Source organism: Oryzias latipes, chromosome 16 (genome assembly GCF_053564925.1).
Source record: "Oryzias latipes strain Hd-rR chromosome 16, Olatipes_Hd-rR_3.1".
NCBI classification, from domain to species: domain Eukaryota; kingdom Metazoa; phylum Chordata; class Actinopteri; order Beloniformes; family Adrianichthyidae; genus Oryzias; species Oryzias latipes.
In genome coordinates this window covers 12,681,765-12,697,589 of record NC_136252.1, presented here as the reverse complement: position 1 = coordinate 12,697,589, position 15,825 = coordinate 12,681,765, and the positions used below count along the sequence as shown (strand labels likewise).

The 15,825-nt window shown below is 45.6% G+C and overlaps 1 protein-coding gene across 1 annotated transcript; it reads left to right on the top strand.

Moving 5' to 3' along the window:
* Window positions 1-13,723: 13,723 nt before the first annotated feature.
* On the top strand, window positions 13,724-15,378 carry tmem158 (transmembrane protein 158). The gene has a single exon (XM_004077667.5). The coding sequence runs from the start codon at window positions 14,079-14,081 to the stop codon at window positions 14,793-14,795; it is 717 nt and encodes a 238-aa protein (XP_004077715.1). The 5' UTR covers window positions 13,724-14,078; the 3' UTR covers window positions 14,796-15,378.
* The last annotated feature ends 447 nt before the right edge of the window (window positions 15,379-15,825 follow it).

The window sequence follows — 15,825 nt, the reverse complement described above, 5'->3', positions numbered from 1 at the left end:
AAGCAGAACTGGAAATCGTTACATGCTAGTGATTACAGACTATGCTACAAAATACCCAGAAGTCTTTGCTTTGAAATGTGTCAAGGCAAAAGCTGTTGCATTCTCTCTGGTGCAGTTTTTCTCAAGAGTGGGTTTCCCTAAAGAAATCTTAACAGACCGGGGGACAAACTTTATGTCTACACTGCTCAAACAGGTTTACCAGCTCCTGGGCATAAAGAGTATTCGAACAACCCCTTATCATCCACAGACGGACGGACTGACTGAGCGGTTTAACCAAACACTCAAGCAGATGCTCCGTAAGTTTGTTAATGATACTGGTTCTGACTGGGATCAGTGGCTTCCTTACCTCCTTTTTGCCAACAGGGAGGTTCCTCAGGCCTCAACTGGGTTTTCCCCATTTGAACTTCTATATGGGTTTGAAGTAAGGGGACCTTTGACCTTGCTGAGGGAGACCTGGGACAAAGATCAGGGGAGGGAGGGGCCTGTTAATGTAGTTTCCTATGTCCTACAGATGAGAGAAAAACTGCAGAAGATGAGTGAGCTGGCTCAAGACCACATGGCTGATGCTCAGCGGTACCAGAAGACCTGGTATGACAGGAAAGCGCGACACAGAAGCTTCCTCCCAGGTCAGAAGGTTCTTGTGATGCTCCCAACAAGCGACAGTAAACTGCTGGCCAAATGGCAAGGTCCTTTTGTGGTGCACAAAAAACTTGGAGCCACAACTTACCAGGTGTCTACTCCAGGTCATGCACGTTCCAGCAGAGTGCTGCATGTGAATCTTTTAAAGGAATGGTTCCCAAGAGCTGAGGAGGAGGCCAAGGTGCTGCTCATCCAGAATGTTAAGGAGGAGGAGGTTGAATTTCTGCCAACATCAACTGCCACCACTCCAGATTTAAGACATCTACCTTCAAACCAGCAATCTCAGGTGAAAGCACTAATAAATCCTGAGGTATTTCAGGAGCGCCCAGGACGCACCAGTCTTGTGGAACATGACATTGTGCTGAAGGACCATGCCACTGTAAGGCGGATGAGCTACAGGATCCCAGAGCGTCTCCTAGTTCCATTAAAAAAGGAGGTGGACTTCATGCTGTCTCTTGGGATTATCCAGCCTTCAAAAAGTGAGTGGTGTAATCCGGTGGTTTTGGTTCCAAAGAAAGATGGGTCGATTCGATTTTGCATTGATTTTAGATACCTGAATGCAATGTCAAAATTCGACTCCTATCCGACTCCTCGGATTGACGATCTCATTGAGCGTCTGGGGAAAGCAAAGTACTTAACCACCATTGACCTCTGCAAAAGTTATTGGCAGGTACCCCTTACTGCTCGGTCACAAGAGTACACAGCTTTCCGGACGCCCTGGGGCCTTTTTGAGTTTACTGTTCTCCCATTTGGATTACATGGTGCCCCAGCAACTTTCCAGAGACTCATGGACCAGGTACTCGGTGGGCTTGATGGCTTTGCATGTGCATATCTGGATGACATTGTTGTTTACAGCACAACATGGGACGAACATTTAGAACATCTTAAGACAGTTCTGGAGTGTCTACATTCAGTGGGACTGACAGTCAATCCAGCCAAGTGTGTTCTTGCCCAGACTGAAACGGAGTACCTGGGTTTTACTATTGGAGGGGGGTTGATAAGACCACAGGTTAACAAAATTCAAGCAATTGAGTCCTGTCCTCTTCCCAAAACCAGGAAGCAGCTGAGGTCATTTCTTGGCATGGCGGGCTTTTACCACCGGTTTATTCCAAACTTCTCAGCCCGAGCTGCTCCACTGACAGACCTGACTGGCTCAAAATCTCCAAATCAGATTCGATGGACCACCAGGGCTGAGGCGGCCTTCCGGGACATACAGCGTTCATTAAGTACCAACCCAGTACTTCACAGCCCAGACTTTGACAAACCTTTTACTCTGCAAACGGATGCATCTGAGAGGGGCATTGGAGCTGTGCTTCTCCAGGGAGCTCCAGGAGACCAACATCCAGTGGCTTACATAAGTCGGAAGCTGATGCCCAGAGAAACTCGCTATTCAACCGTCGAGAAGGAAGCGTTGGCGATCAAGTGGGCCATGGACTCGTTCAAATATTACCTTTTAGGGAGAGAGTTTACCCTGGAGACTGACCACAAGGCGTTATCCTGGCTGGAGAGGATGAAGGATACCAATGGACGGATAACAAGATGGTATCTTGCCATGCAGCCCTTCTGCTATAAAGTGAAGTACATCCCGGGCAAGGACAACGCCACGGCTGACTACCTCTCTCGTTCTACCGGCGAGAGTTTGGAAGGGGAGGGGAGTGTGATGGCAGCATACCCTGCCACACCCACAAACAACATGGCGGTAACCTCCCTTCAGCATTGCACACTTTCTTTTTAATTTTATTATTTCAGATTCTTTATTCTTAAATAAATGCACACATTTGAGTTAAAATATACATTTATTTATTTTCAATAATTTCTAGCACATGGACACTTGTTTAGTTTACTTATTTTGGTTTGTTTAATTAATGTCACCTGTTTTTGAGTTGCCAGTGCTGAGGGGGCTACTGGTCGCTACGGGTGTGGCTGAGGTTCTGTTCCTGGAGCTGTGCTGTGAGGACTGGCAAAGGAGGAGCTCAAGTCTTCACAGCCTTTAAATACTCCAGCCAGGCAATTAGGAAGGCACCATCTACTGAAGCCTCCAGGGGAGAAACCAATGGACTTATTTAATGTTTATTTGCTTTGCTTCTGTTGTTCATTATTCATTTTGTTCCACTTTTGATGAATTTTCTCTTCCACTAAGAGGCCAAGTTTTGTGTATAGTCTTGTCTTTATAGTCTTTGTTAAATGTCTTTTGTAGTCATGTTAGTTCCCCCCCATGTTTCTCAAGTGGTCTGATCAGCCACTATATATGTTCCCCTGTTGTGTCTTTGGTTAGGTCAGTTTGTTTCTGTTACTTGGTCTGTTTAGTTGGTTAAGTTAAAGTTATTGCCTGAGTTAATTATGTTTCTGTTGACCTCTTTTACGGGCCCAGTTTGTTCATCTTTTTACATTTTTTGAGAAAATTAAAATTTTCATTTTTGAGAAACTTCTGTTGTCCTCTTTGGCCGCTCGATCCCTCACAGTGGGACTGAGGTGGAGAAGAAAAAAAAAGACTGTTTTCCTGAGATCGAGGTGTGGATTATTGATGATCCGGTTTTCCATTCATTGAAGTAAGTTTAGCGGGTTTCTTCTGGGCAGCGCAGATGTTCTCAGCGCGGATCTGAAAGCCTTCAGCACAGCCAGGGGGTGATCTCCGGGTCCCGGAACAGCCGGCCGTCCACGTAAAGTTTGTCAACGGCCACAACCGCTCTCGAACCAGCAGCAAGATGCTTCCTCCTCAGCGGGAACAGGATCTTCCTTCTACGGAGGATTTCTGCCGGGAACTGGTCATTCACGCTGTAATGCGTGCCTCTCAGTTCCCGTCCGCGGCCCTTCACCAACTCCTTCTGTTTGAAATGTTCTAATTTAGCCACAATAGGACGCGGGCGCTGGTGGTCGGACCTTCTTCCTCCGAGGCGGTGAACCCTGTGGAAAGAGATCTTCTGCACCTCCTCCTTGGGGAGCTTCAGGTGAACCTCTAAAAAGGATCTCACGGTGGCCTCGGGGTCTTCTCCTGCCTCCTCTAGAACCCCCGCGACCACTAGGTTGTCCCTCATGCTCTTCGACTGAAGATCCAGGAGGGTTTCCTTGATGGATCGGTTCTCCTCGGAGAGACGAGTGGTGTCACTCTTCAGGATCTTGACGGTCTCTCTGAGGGCCTGGTTCTCCGCTGCGAGCTCCCGCACCTGCTGCTGGCTGAATTCCAGAGACTCCCGCAGACCTTGAAATTCTCTATGGAGGATCTCCAGCAAATTGAGGCGGCCATCAAAGCTGGAGAGCTTTTTATCAATCGAATCCAGGATATCGCTCATTCCGCTGCCTGGAGAGGACACAGCCCCGGGAGAGTCCTCAGGCCGTTCACGCTTGGCGGAGGGGGTGGTGGTGGCGGTTCTGGGCTTCACCATGTTGCAGGTATTAAAACACTCGTCAATGTAATTCTCCAGGTCCTCCAGGCTGACAGAAGCTTAATACTCTTAACAGGTTATGTTAGTTAGCAGGAAATATTTTAATATGGCGGAAAAATGAAACAAGATCGAAAATGTTTGTTCAAATGCTTACGCGCCGCCAAGTCGACTCACCACACTCGTCTCGCTGGGTCTCGCTATACTACAGCATCACCTCCCCCCCATGGTACTTCTTCAAGTGTACTATATGTACCACATCTTCCCTTTGTGGGTTGCCCATTCCTACTTTATAATTAACAGGTCCCAGTTTTCTTATAACCTTTGCTGGCCCTTCCCACCTAGGCGCTAGCTTTGCTGTAAATTTGTCTGATGCTTTGGATAAGGGATGTGACCGGACCCAGACTAAGTCACCCGACAGGAAGTGCGCATCTAGGGGGATTCTCAACCATCAGCATACCACACTTCGGCATCAACTTGCCACAGAGCTGAATATCTGCCTCAAAGTAGCCCACATAGGGTATGGACAAACCATTTGCAACCAGTTACAGTGATGGAGACGTTCCCTGCCCCATGGCTCAAAGCACTTCTGAAACAGGCAATAGGGAATTGTTGACTCAGGATCCATCAGACACCACACATCAACTTACACAGTTGTATAAAATCAAGCCCTCCAACATGCAGACTGTTCAGCTCAGTGAATTCCAGCATGGACCTGTGGGATGCCACCATGGGATGCCACCAGTGACGTGCGGTGAGGATAATGGCTGGTGAGGCACTGACGTCATCAGTCAGATTTACAAACATATGAACCATACTGAGTAACTTATTCACCATTTAATTGACAACAGTTAACGTGTTTTGTTTAAAATATCATTTTAACATGTTTTTTTTCATATACAAACTGCAGCATAGAAAAAAGCACAAATGTTATTATCTTCTTACCTTTACTTGCAAATAAAGTCCATACGCCGCTCCTTCTGAAGAAAATGACTTGCCGCTTGCTATCACTTCTTCTAGTATTTTTTAGCGTCACAATCTCAGGGCTCACCGGCGCCCCCTAACATGAGGCACGAGAACTGCTGGCCTCACCCAGCGGCTTTTTCGCCGGCGTTTAGCGCTCAGCACAAGAAACATGTCCCTCACATACAGTTATTTATAAAAACAAACACTGTACATCATATACATCTGCTAAATTATGTAAACTCAGCTCATATAGTACAAGTGATTGAACGGACATACAGAGAGACAGCAGTACCGTCTGACTGCATAGGTATTGCGCAATCCAAGGTGAGGCTCAGCTGGCTGGTGCCTCATCGCACGTCACTTAGTATCTGAACGGCAAATGCGGAAATTCAGCGATTTTGAAAAGAAAAAACACCCAAAAATGGTACATTTAAATGGAAAATGACTGCAAAGCACAAAGTACTGATTAAATATAATAATTGAATTCATTTTTTCTCTTTTCTTCCCATAATGACAGGTGAGGCACAGCCTCACCTGCCTCTCCTGACTGCACGTCACTGGATGCCACCTGTGCACCAAATCCACTCATGAAATGTCCTCACTCCCAAATATTCCACAGTCAACTGTCAGCTCTATCATGTCAAAATAGAAGAGTTTGGGAACAGCAGCAACTCTTAAGGAAAAATTAGCTTATCTAACTCCACAACTACATGTTTGAATAGTGTAGCAGATGGGCTTCATCCAGATGAACTGGGGGACGTCTGGGGGTGTGCGACGAGCCAGAGGCGAGGTCCACGGATATGGAGTACTGGAGCACAGACGCACCAACTGGAATCTCCCTCCTGTTCCAGGGGAGTGAATCCAGGGGAGTGGGAAAGAACCGAACTGTACCAAACAGAGACATGGAGAACTAAATGATGAATAAATTATCAAGAAAACAGGAGAGAAGAAGTAAATGAGAATAGAGGACAGGACCCCAGCGCACCATACTATCCCCAGCTTCTAACTTCTAGCAGCCCACTAGCAACTAATTGTTATTGTTATTGAAATTTAAGTCATAGCGGATGGTAATAAAAATGACAATGATAGAAAATCTACATTTTTAGCATATCAATATTAATGCAATATAGTATTAATCTAAGCAGGGGGAATGCGCTGCCCTTCTTTTTAACATTTTCACTTTTCAAACTGAGTCAGTCAAATGAAAAGAAAAACTTTTCATGAAGTTCTAATTTGTTGGGATCTGCTTGTACTCCGCATTTGAATGACACTGTGCAGATGGAACTGGATTGGCCTCCGCAGTCTCACTGAGTTCTTGTTGCTGAAGCTCTCAATCCATTGTGTGTTTGAGGCTTTCCTGTCATCAGCTAGGGAGGTGTCAAAATAATCCAATTCCTTTTTTTGTCATCAATTTCGAATGTTTGGAAGCTTTTTGTGAAGTGCTGTCTCAGTTTCACAGCACAGAAAAAAAACACTTTTTTGAGGGAGAACTGTAAATGAGCACCATGATGAACATTTTCATCTGTGGTGCACTGGATAACCGTCCAAATGAATTTCATTTAGTTTCCTGCTTGTCAGATTTCACCCATGCAGCAGGACCTTTCAGATTCTCCCTTTTCAAACGATGCTGCCCTCAGTGCAAGTGAATGACACTGGAGCCTCATGAAAACATGAAACCCCAGCTGGAGCCTTCTGGGTGAAGTGTGTGGTATATACCACAGAGATTTGGAAATACATTGCATTTTGTGACAACTTATATAATTAACCCTTGTGCTATCCTAGGCACTTTAACATTGGGAGATGGGTCATCTAGACCCACTAGACAGTGTGCCGAACCTTTTTTCTTCAATGATTTGTGATCTTCACTGGTGTCCATGGATTACATGAAATCTTTCTACCTTTATCCACCTCTGTCATGGTAGGGCGAACACGTCAATGTAAGGGTGGGGTCATCTAAGATGGCACAATGGTTAAAGCTGTGACTTTGTATGGCCCTTGCCCTCACCGCCCCCCTTTTGATCCGCTCTCGCTGGTTGAGAGGCTGCTACGCCCGTCTTACTTTTCCCTTTCTGCCTCTGCCATCCTGGTCAGTATGAAAGTTTTTCAGTAACATAATTAAAAATAGAAGTCAAAACCAGAAATGTTTTTTCATTTTCAAAATGAAGCTGCATTTGTTGACTCAAAATTAGAAAGAAAAAGCAATCCGCCAAACCGCTTTTTCTTTTTCTTCCTCAACATCGCTTATTCTGTCACTTAATTTAAATGATAACGAAAATGGTATTTGACATTTCATTTTCAAAACGTTATCTAGTAAATGTGTAGCAAAATTCATTTAGAAATATCTAATTAAATAATTACATTAAAATGGATTAACAGAAATGTTTTTTCATTTTCACAATATAACTGCATCTAATGACTCAAAAAGAAAATGAAATGTCAGGCCTTTAAAAGGCTTTTTCATTTTCATCTTTAACATCGCTCATTCTTTGACAAAATTAAAGCGAAAATGCAAAGAGGGGATTGCATTTGCATTTTCACATTCACCCCGCAAAAACTGTAGCAAAACTCAATACCAGTCAGCATTTCCAGGGGGGAGGCGGGGCGATGACGTCAGTGCTCACTCAGTGTGGCTACATGCCCTGCGCGAGCCAAGCATGTCTGATCAGTGCAGCCGGACTTTTCATGTTTGTGTGAAGGGAAGGGAAGGGAAGGGTGCTTTGTAACGTACAACGTTCCGGAAAACACTTAAGAACTCAGTCCGTCCATCTCTTGGGAGAACCGAGTCTCTGAGCAGAAGAGTAGCTTTGAGGCGGCTTTTGAAGGCGGAAGTGCTGCCTCAGGCAGTCCTGAGAAACCATACAATCATGTGAATTTGTGTTTCCAATCATGTCCAGACAAAATAAAGGCTGAAGTTTTTCCCACATATTTACAGCCAAGATGCACATTGTGGCATTGTCCGCAGTAGGGAGTTTAAATGCATCAGAAGCTAAATGTTGTTGTTGACATATTAGCCTGATCCTAAACCCTTCTCCCGAATTTTATGATATTTTTTTAAATTTTCATCAAGACAATAATTATAAATCTGGTTTTAATTTTTTCCCTCTCGGGTTAAAGCAGAACAGTAAGCTTTCAGACTCGGTCAGAGAGAAAGATGGAAAACCGCTGCACAGCCGTCATGCCTGGAAGCTGAAGCAGAGACTCTCTGGGATGAACTCAAACACATGATTACCATGTAGAACTCTTCAAAATAACTAAACCTGATCTCTCAATAATCTCTGTGTCTTCCATGCATTGGAAGTGAGATAGTGGGCTACACAGACACCGCTCCATGTAGCAATCGCTAAAAACATTTGCTGCTAGCTCCTCCCGCACTCGGCCTGGTGTGTTCACGGAGCTCCAGTACATAGAAGATTAGCAGAACTCCAACAGCCACACAGTCCGGTAATATATTTTCATGAGAAAATAAGAACTGCCAAAGCGACCCTAAAACACCTAAATTTTGCCAACTCCCCTAAAGCCATTTTACCCGCAAATTTAGAACCAAAACTGCCCAATCTGGCAACACTGCCGGGAGAGTGCAGAACAGTGAGCACTGTCGTCATCGCCCCGCCTCCCCCTGGTAAGGCTCACTGGTATTGAGTTTTGCTACAGTTTTTGCGGGGTAAATGTGAAAACAAAAATGCAATCCCCTCTTTGCATTTTTACTTTAATTATATCACAGAATGAGCGATGTTGAAGAAGAAAATGAAAAAGCATTTTAAAGGAGTGACATTTAGTTTTATTTTTGAGTCATTTGATGCAGTTACATTTTGAAAATGAAAAACCATTTCTGTCAATCCATTTTAATTGTCAAATTAGACATTTCTAACTGAATTTTGCTACACATTTACTAGAGAATGTTTTGAAAATGAAATGTCAAATACCATTTTCATTATCATTTTAATTAAGTGACAGAACAAGTGATGTTGAGGAAGGAAATGAAAAAGAGGTTTGGCGGATAGCTTTTTCATTCTAATTTTGAGTCAACAAATGCAAAATGAAAAAGCATTTCTGGTTTTGACTTCTATTTTTAATTATGATACAGAAAAACTTCCACAGGTCAGAGTTGAAAGTGACAAATTCATAAAAAACACTGTTTTCAAATGGCAGCTTTTCTGATGGTTTCATCCCCATTGTGTGTTTTGGTTGCCTGGGCTAGACAAACAGATCTATGTAAGTTTTAGAAGAATTGGCTAAAGTCAACGTTTGGATTTCCTTGGCAACAGAGGTTTTTTGTTGACCCAGCCAGCTTTCTGTAACACATCCTCTTAGTTAACAGATGTTAAACTCTTGTTTAATGAGAAACTTTTATTTCCAACCCGTTAGATTTGGGTAATTGTTTACACAATGTAAAAAACAAAATAAAATTAACCCAATATTTCTATAACCAAACATGCATATAACGCTTTTCATTTTCTCCCATATAACCTCATAGTTTCCCCAGTAAAACATAGACATAATCTCTTTCAGATAAATTTCAGAACAGGGCCGGCGTTTGGGGGTGGGGGCCTGGGCTTGCTCCGGGGGGGGGCAGCGCTTTCTGGCTCCTCTCTCTCTGTGTGGGGGGGTGGTGCTGGGCGCCTCCGGGGGTGGGGCCCCTGGGCTGGGTGGGCCTGGCCCCCTTGCTGGGGGGGGGGGGGGGGGGACAGCTGTTTGACCACCGGGGGACAGTCTATCAGCTGTCCCCAACTTACCCCCTTCCTCATATAACCTCATAATAGGGTGAGGGGGTGGGGGTTTAGCCTGCGATGAGCCTTGGGGGGGGGGGTTTACTAGGCAGTGGCCCCCCTCCTATGGTTGCCGTATGGAGTGGGCCCCCCCTCTTTCGGTTTTATTTGCACCTTAGACATGTAGGGCCCTTGGTAGGGGGGGTGCTTGGACATCACTGCCAGCAAGCAGCGGATGTCCTCCTGGCAGCCTACCCGCCAATTTTAACCGTACCTTAGACATTTAGGGCCCCTTGGTGGGGAGGGTGAGGGGACGTCACTGTGAGTAATCAGGAGATGTCCCCTTAGTGCCTTACCCACCAATTTTAACTGCACCCCCCTTAGTACACACACCCCTCCCCCCTCAATATATATATCCCAACATAAACACACACACATGCACACACACACCCTCTCAAACACACATACACGCACACACATTTTGCAAGGAAGGTGGGACCTGGGTCCATCTGTCCCCTGCCTCTTCCCTGGTGGGGGGTACGGGCCCCTTTGCAACGGCGGCCGTGTCCCCGGGGTGCCGGCTTCCTGGGCCCGGCGGTGCTCTCTCCGCGCGGTGGGGGGGTTCACATTACATCTGAGCCGGGGGTGTCTGGTCCCTGGGGGGTGGGTTCTGGACCTTGCTCCTGAGTGCTGGGCCCCGCCAAATTTCCAACTGTGGCCGAGCCTGGTCGGGCCATATTTACAACACCCCTTGTGGGCCCTCTTTTTTTTCCCCGGGGTTCCCCCCTCCTGGGCGGGGGCGGCGGACCCCCTGCCTCGCTCCTCCCTGGACCAACCGTGGGCCGGGCGGATGGCTGCCTGGAGTGCGGAGCGGGTCTCCCTTGGGGGGTCCTGGCTCGTACCTGGGGTTGGGGCGGGGAGATGCCCGGAACTCCTGGGTGGTGGTGGGGTGGCGCTCTCTTTCCCTCCGTGCCTCCCTGGCCTCCTGCGTTGGGTTCTCCCGGCGCGGCGGGGGGGCTGCTCTCCTGGTTGGGCTGGGGCGGCGCTCTCTTTCCCTCCGTGCCTCCCTGCTCTCTGGCTCTGGGGGCCTTGTGGCGGCCCTGCTGGCCCTGGCCTGGGTGGCGGGCTTGGTCGCCCGGGCGGCGGTTGTTCCCTGCCGGTTCCCGTGTGGCGTTGGGGGGATTCCAGCTGCCGCTGCTGCTGCGGTGGGGGTCTTGGGGTGGGGATGGCTGGGCACTCTCCCTCCTTCTTTTCACGTTCCACCATCCATTTTAGAAGAACATAAACAGTCACCTGAGCACTGGTGTTAGCTCACCTTTGCACTAACAGTTTGCATGACTGAATGACTGAAATATTTCACACTAGTTGGTTTTAAGGCATAAGTATGCGTGTGAACACTATCTGTTTTGTGTACATGTCGACAGGTGGACATTTTTGCAGCTAGCAGGTGTGTTTATAACATTTGAGTGTGTGTGTGGACGGGCCCCGCCCTTTTTGTACTGCATTTGAACCTTACCATAATGATTAACAACCAGTAAACTTGTTGCTGTATGCTGCTTCATGGTCTTATCCCCCTTCCCCTCCTATTATCACCCCCCTACCCCCCCTCTCTCTAGCGTCCCTCTCTTTTCTTCCCCTCTTTCCTTTTCCGTCCGGTCCAACACCAAAGATTTTCAGACATGATTGAAATTAATAAAGTTTGGCCTCAATTACAAAAGGGGTTTATTCAGACATACCTTTGGTTTGTCAGAAGATTAATAACCCCTCTTGTTAAAGCAAAATATGTCCAACACAAGAGGCCCTCAGCTCTCATCTGTCTGCCCAGCTGTTGGACAGGACAAGTTAAAAAAAAAAAAAAAGATAAATTTCAGAACAGAAATATTTGAAATGTTTGTCTCAAAACAAAAACACAACTAATAAATATTAGCCCCAAATTTACCTAAGCCAGCATGAGTTCAATCTAGAATAATCAGAACCTCAAAGTTTTCAACATTTCCGGCCTGTTGTCTGGAGTTTGGATGTTCATATTAGGTCCTGTCCTAAGCTCACTCAGAGAGCACGTTACGAGGCCCAGATGCAAACTGGTTGCAGCCCAACAATAAACTCTGACGGTCCTGTCAAACTGTTATCCTTAAACGTGAGTGTCTACCAACTCATTAGACTCCCATCGTCTTCATGCAGTCCTGGTGTTTTCAGTCACTGGGTTACTGACTAAACTCCTCAGTCCCATGCAGGGTCGGCTAAGCGAAGCTAAGTCGAGCTGACTAGCATGCTCACACCATTAAAGTCCTTGAGAACTTTAAAAGCCTTAAACATGTGATTCTGACACTCCCAATGTTAACGTGCCTCCAAGGCACGTTAACATTGGGAGTTGGGTCATCTGGACCCCACTAGACAGTGCGCTGAACCTTTTTTCTTCAATAATTTGTGATCTTCACTGGTGTCCATGGATTCCATGAAATCGTTTACACCTTTATCCACATTTGTCATGGTAGGGATAACACGTCAGTGTAAGGGTGGGGTCATCTGGACCCCACAAGAAAGCACAAGGGCTAACACACATAGGATTTCCTTGGACTTGTTAACGTATTTTCTTAACGTTTCATCTCTGCTGCTCTGGCTCCAGAGCAAAGTCTTCTCTCTATGATGTCATCTTTTCTACTCTCTCTCAATCTTCCTTATGCATCATCCAATTGATTTAAGAACAAAAAAAATAAATTCCCCCCTCTCTATCACCTGCACAGCAACCAAAATTCTCTACCTATTTAGCAAGATTTTAATAAGATTTTCACCAATGTAAATTTGCAACAACAAGAACAAACCAATCACATTTACATAACATTTTACAATATTATGTTCAAGCTGTTTTAAATCCTATTAATGAACTTGCTTTTCAGAGTATTTATTTCAATACTAAATTTTACCCAGGGTTACATTTTCTATCATACATTCATATCATACAACACATTGTTTCATTCATCTTGAGCCAGGGATTCGTGTCTCAAATTTTCATAATATTCTGATGAAAAATTAACTAGCAACAGGGAAACCCTGCTGTTGCGAGATGCCACACAACGCCTCTCAAAATCTACAACTTCTAATTGGCACGATTTGCCTCTTGTGTTTTTGGTTTCAGGGTTTTTCTTTCTCTCTCAGCTGTGACCTTTAGGCCCGTCACCCCTCGGTTTCCCTGGAGATGCTCCCAGCGGTTTCCAGTTATCTCATTTATTCTCTTTATTTGAGGAGCTGTCTTTTGGTGTTCTGCATCAGAGCATCTAATGCGTTTGTGCCTTGTTTTGAATCATAATTATACCTACCAGTGACACCTCCAAGATTTGTCTGAGTCTTCCTGCTCCTGAGTTTATCTAACTATCCCCCTCGTGACACAAATTCCAACCTTTTTTTTTCCCCCCAAGGACCTTCTGAGAAGTATGCTAGAAGAGTTGGGAGGTGATTGATCAAAATCGGTAGAAGCTGATTTTTTTTTTAAAGGTCAAAGGTCAGTTAAACTGCGGTGGTGGTTGTCGACTTAACCTGGTGGCTCAAAGTTTTCTTTTGTTGTAAATTTAAAAGGTTTCACACGTTGCCACAGCATATATCGCCACCAAGCTGTAGGACCTGTGGCCGTCCCATAATAGGAAACTTCCTTTGGATATCCTTGAAAGTTGTTTTTGGTTTCGTTGTCCAACTTTAAACTTTTTTTGAGTCAAGAACTTTTGGCCCTATACATTTTGGTTTCTCCTGCTGTGAAATCGTGGTTTTAGGGGGGGTCAAAATTAATTTTCAGTGTTAATTTTTAGTCTGTAAATGTTTGCTGAAAGGCCAGTAAGACAGAGGAATTGCAAAAAACAATCTGGTCCTTGCACTCCAGGACTCCTGGGGGAGGTTCTCCATTTGTATGTTAGGTTTTATTGGTTGCCTTTTTCCTTTATAATCTGACAATTCTGCACAATTTGGCAGAATTGTGGGTCAATTTGTGTTTCAGCTCTTGCTTTATTTTTGATTGAATTGAACAGTTCACAGCAGGGTTGTTTTTCTTTTCATATGTTCGAGCTCCAAGAATAAAGTTTCACGCAGCAAGCGCGTGTTTGGATGAACGCGCTCACCCATCCCCGCGCGCTCCAGCTCTCCCCTCACCGCCCGTCGGTGTTCTGTTGCTCAGTGCTGCTCACACTTGAAGTGACAGAGTGAGGCTCAGAGCTGTGAGCGCAGCGCGCACACGGCACAGCCGGCCACTGTTGTGCGCCGCGTGATTTTGGAAACAGAGGAGACGCGTCCAAAGGATTTTTTTTTATTAATACCATTAGAGACAGCAATCGATTGGGGACAGCGCTCATCCAGCCTGTCGTCAAATCACCATGCGAGCAGAGCAGACCCGCCGTGTGCCATGCTGAGAAACTCCCCGACTCTCCTCCTGGCTCTGACCGCCGTGGCCGCACTAGTACCGCCATGCCAAGGCTGGAGCGACGAGGACCTCCTTCTGCCGCCCATCAACTCCTCCAACAGGTTTCTGGCCAACCTGGAGGTGGACGTGCGCTTCTCCAAGAGGTCCGTGGAGGAGAGCGACGCCTCGCCCGGCGATGCCTACCCCATGCAGGCGCTCAGCCCCTCCGCGTCCCAGTGCAACGTGAGCGTCCACAGACTGCTGCCCACGTCGCTCGTGGCCCGCTGGGACAGCAGCTTCGGCTTCCAGTGTGACGTCCTCATCTACACCACCAACAACCACGGCAGGGCTTTCTTCTCAGCCTCCATCAACCGGGCCATCTCCCCGGTGGTCATCGAGCACCTAGGGGTCACCGGGGGTCAGCAGGAGCTGAGACTGTGCGTGGGGTGCGGGATGTCCCGGTACCGCCGGTTTAGCCAGGGGAGGTTGAGGGGCCAGCAGAGCGGGGATCAGCTGACCTTCTGCTGCGTGGACTTCAGTCTCGATGAGCTGAGGGGGGACAAGACTTGGAGGCTGAACAGGAAGCCCATCGAGTCCACGCTCGTGGCTTGTTTCATGACTCTGGTCATCATCGTGTGGAGTGTTGCTGCGCTCATATGGCCGGTGCCGATCATTGCAGGCTTCCTGCCCAACGGGATGGAGCAGAGGAGACCCAGATAACTGCACAATCTCCATTCAACCCTTTATAGCCCATGCTGCCTAAACTGTAGCCATTCACCTGTACACACATCAACACATGGAGGCTCCAGAACAAAGCTGTTCTTTAACCTTTATACCTCCTCCTTCCTCACTGGGATTGTAAGGTAAAGTATACAGGATTATTCTAATAGCCAATAGTAATCTATACTGGGACCAACGTGTTTTGTATGCCCTTAGGCCTTCCTCCAGATTAGAAAAAGTCATTGTTAAGCGTGCAAACCTTTGTCTCTGGGCGGTGTTTGTAAACTTTTTAACCTTTCTAACGTTTTTGCCTTATCTCATGTGTAGGACTTTTGCACAGGAAACTTTAACATTTTGCTGTCATTGATTTACACTATAGCCCCCTTTAGTCATAGATAAATGTAACCTCTTTTCTAATCTAATAATAAATAAACTACTGTTATTTATGACAACTGACATGTAAAAAAAGAGGATTTCAATTATTTATAGACTTAGATTTAAAGGTCGAGTGCATTATATAATAATGTTTATTTGTATATTTGTTGGAGGAGTTTTAATCAAAATAAAAAAAATAAGGATATGATATGTTTTCTATTGTTTTCTGTTTGTTTTTTGGCTGCACTAAATGTGAGATCGTTGAAAAGACAATTTATGATAATTTAATGGTCCAAAAAAAGCAAAAAACTCTACTACATGCATGAAAATCTGTGATGGTAACAATTCTCTTCCTATAAATCAATAAGGCTTTAATGTCAGGACTTGGAGACTTAATTTTAATGATGATAAAATATTTCTGAGATTAGACTGAAGAAGAATTTTAATGGTTTCATGTACCAGGTAGGCCCTCTATTTTATACTTATTTAATTCGCCCTTGATGTAAATTTTGTGAAATGAGCAAATTCAAATGGGAGAGACATTTTTAGTTCTCTTTGGTCCTTTCTTCTGGTTTAATTCGTTTTCCAAAAAGAAAGTTTAAACTTGCACTTCTAACATTTAGACCTAGTGAATACATAATATCTTTTTACCTGA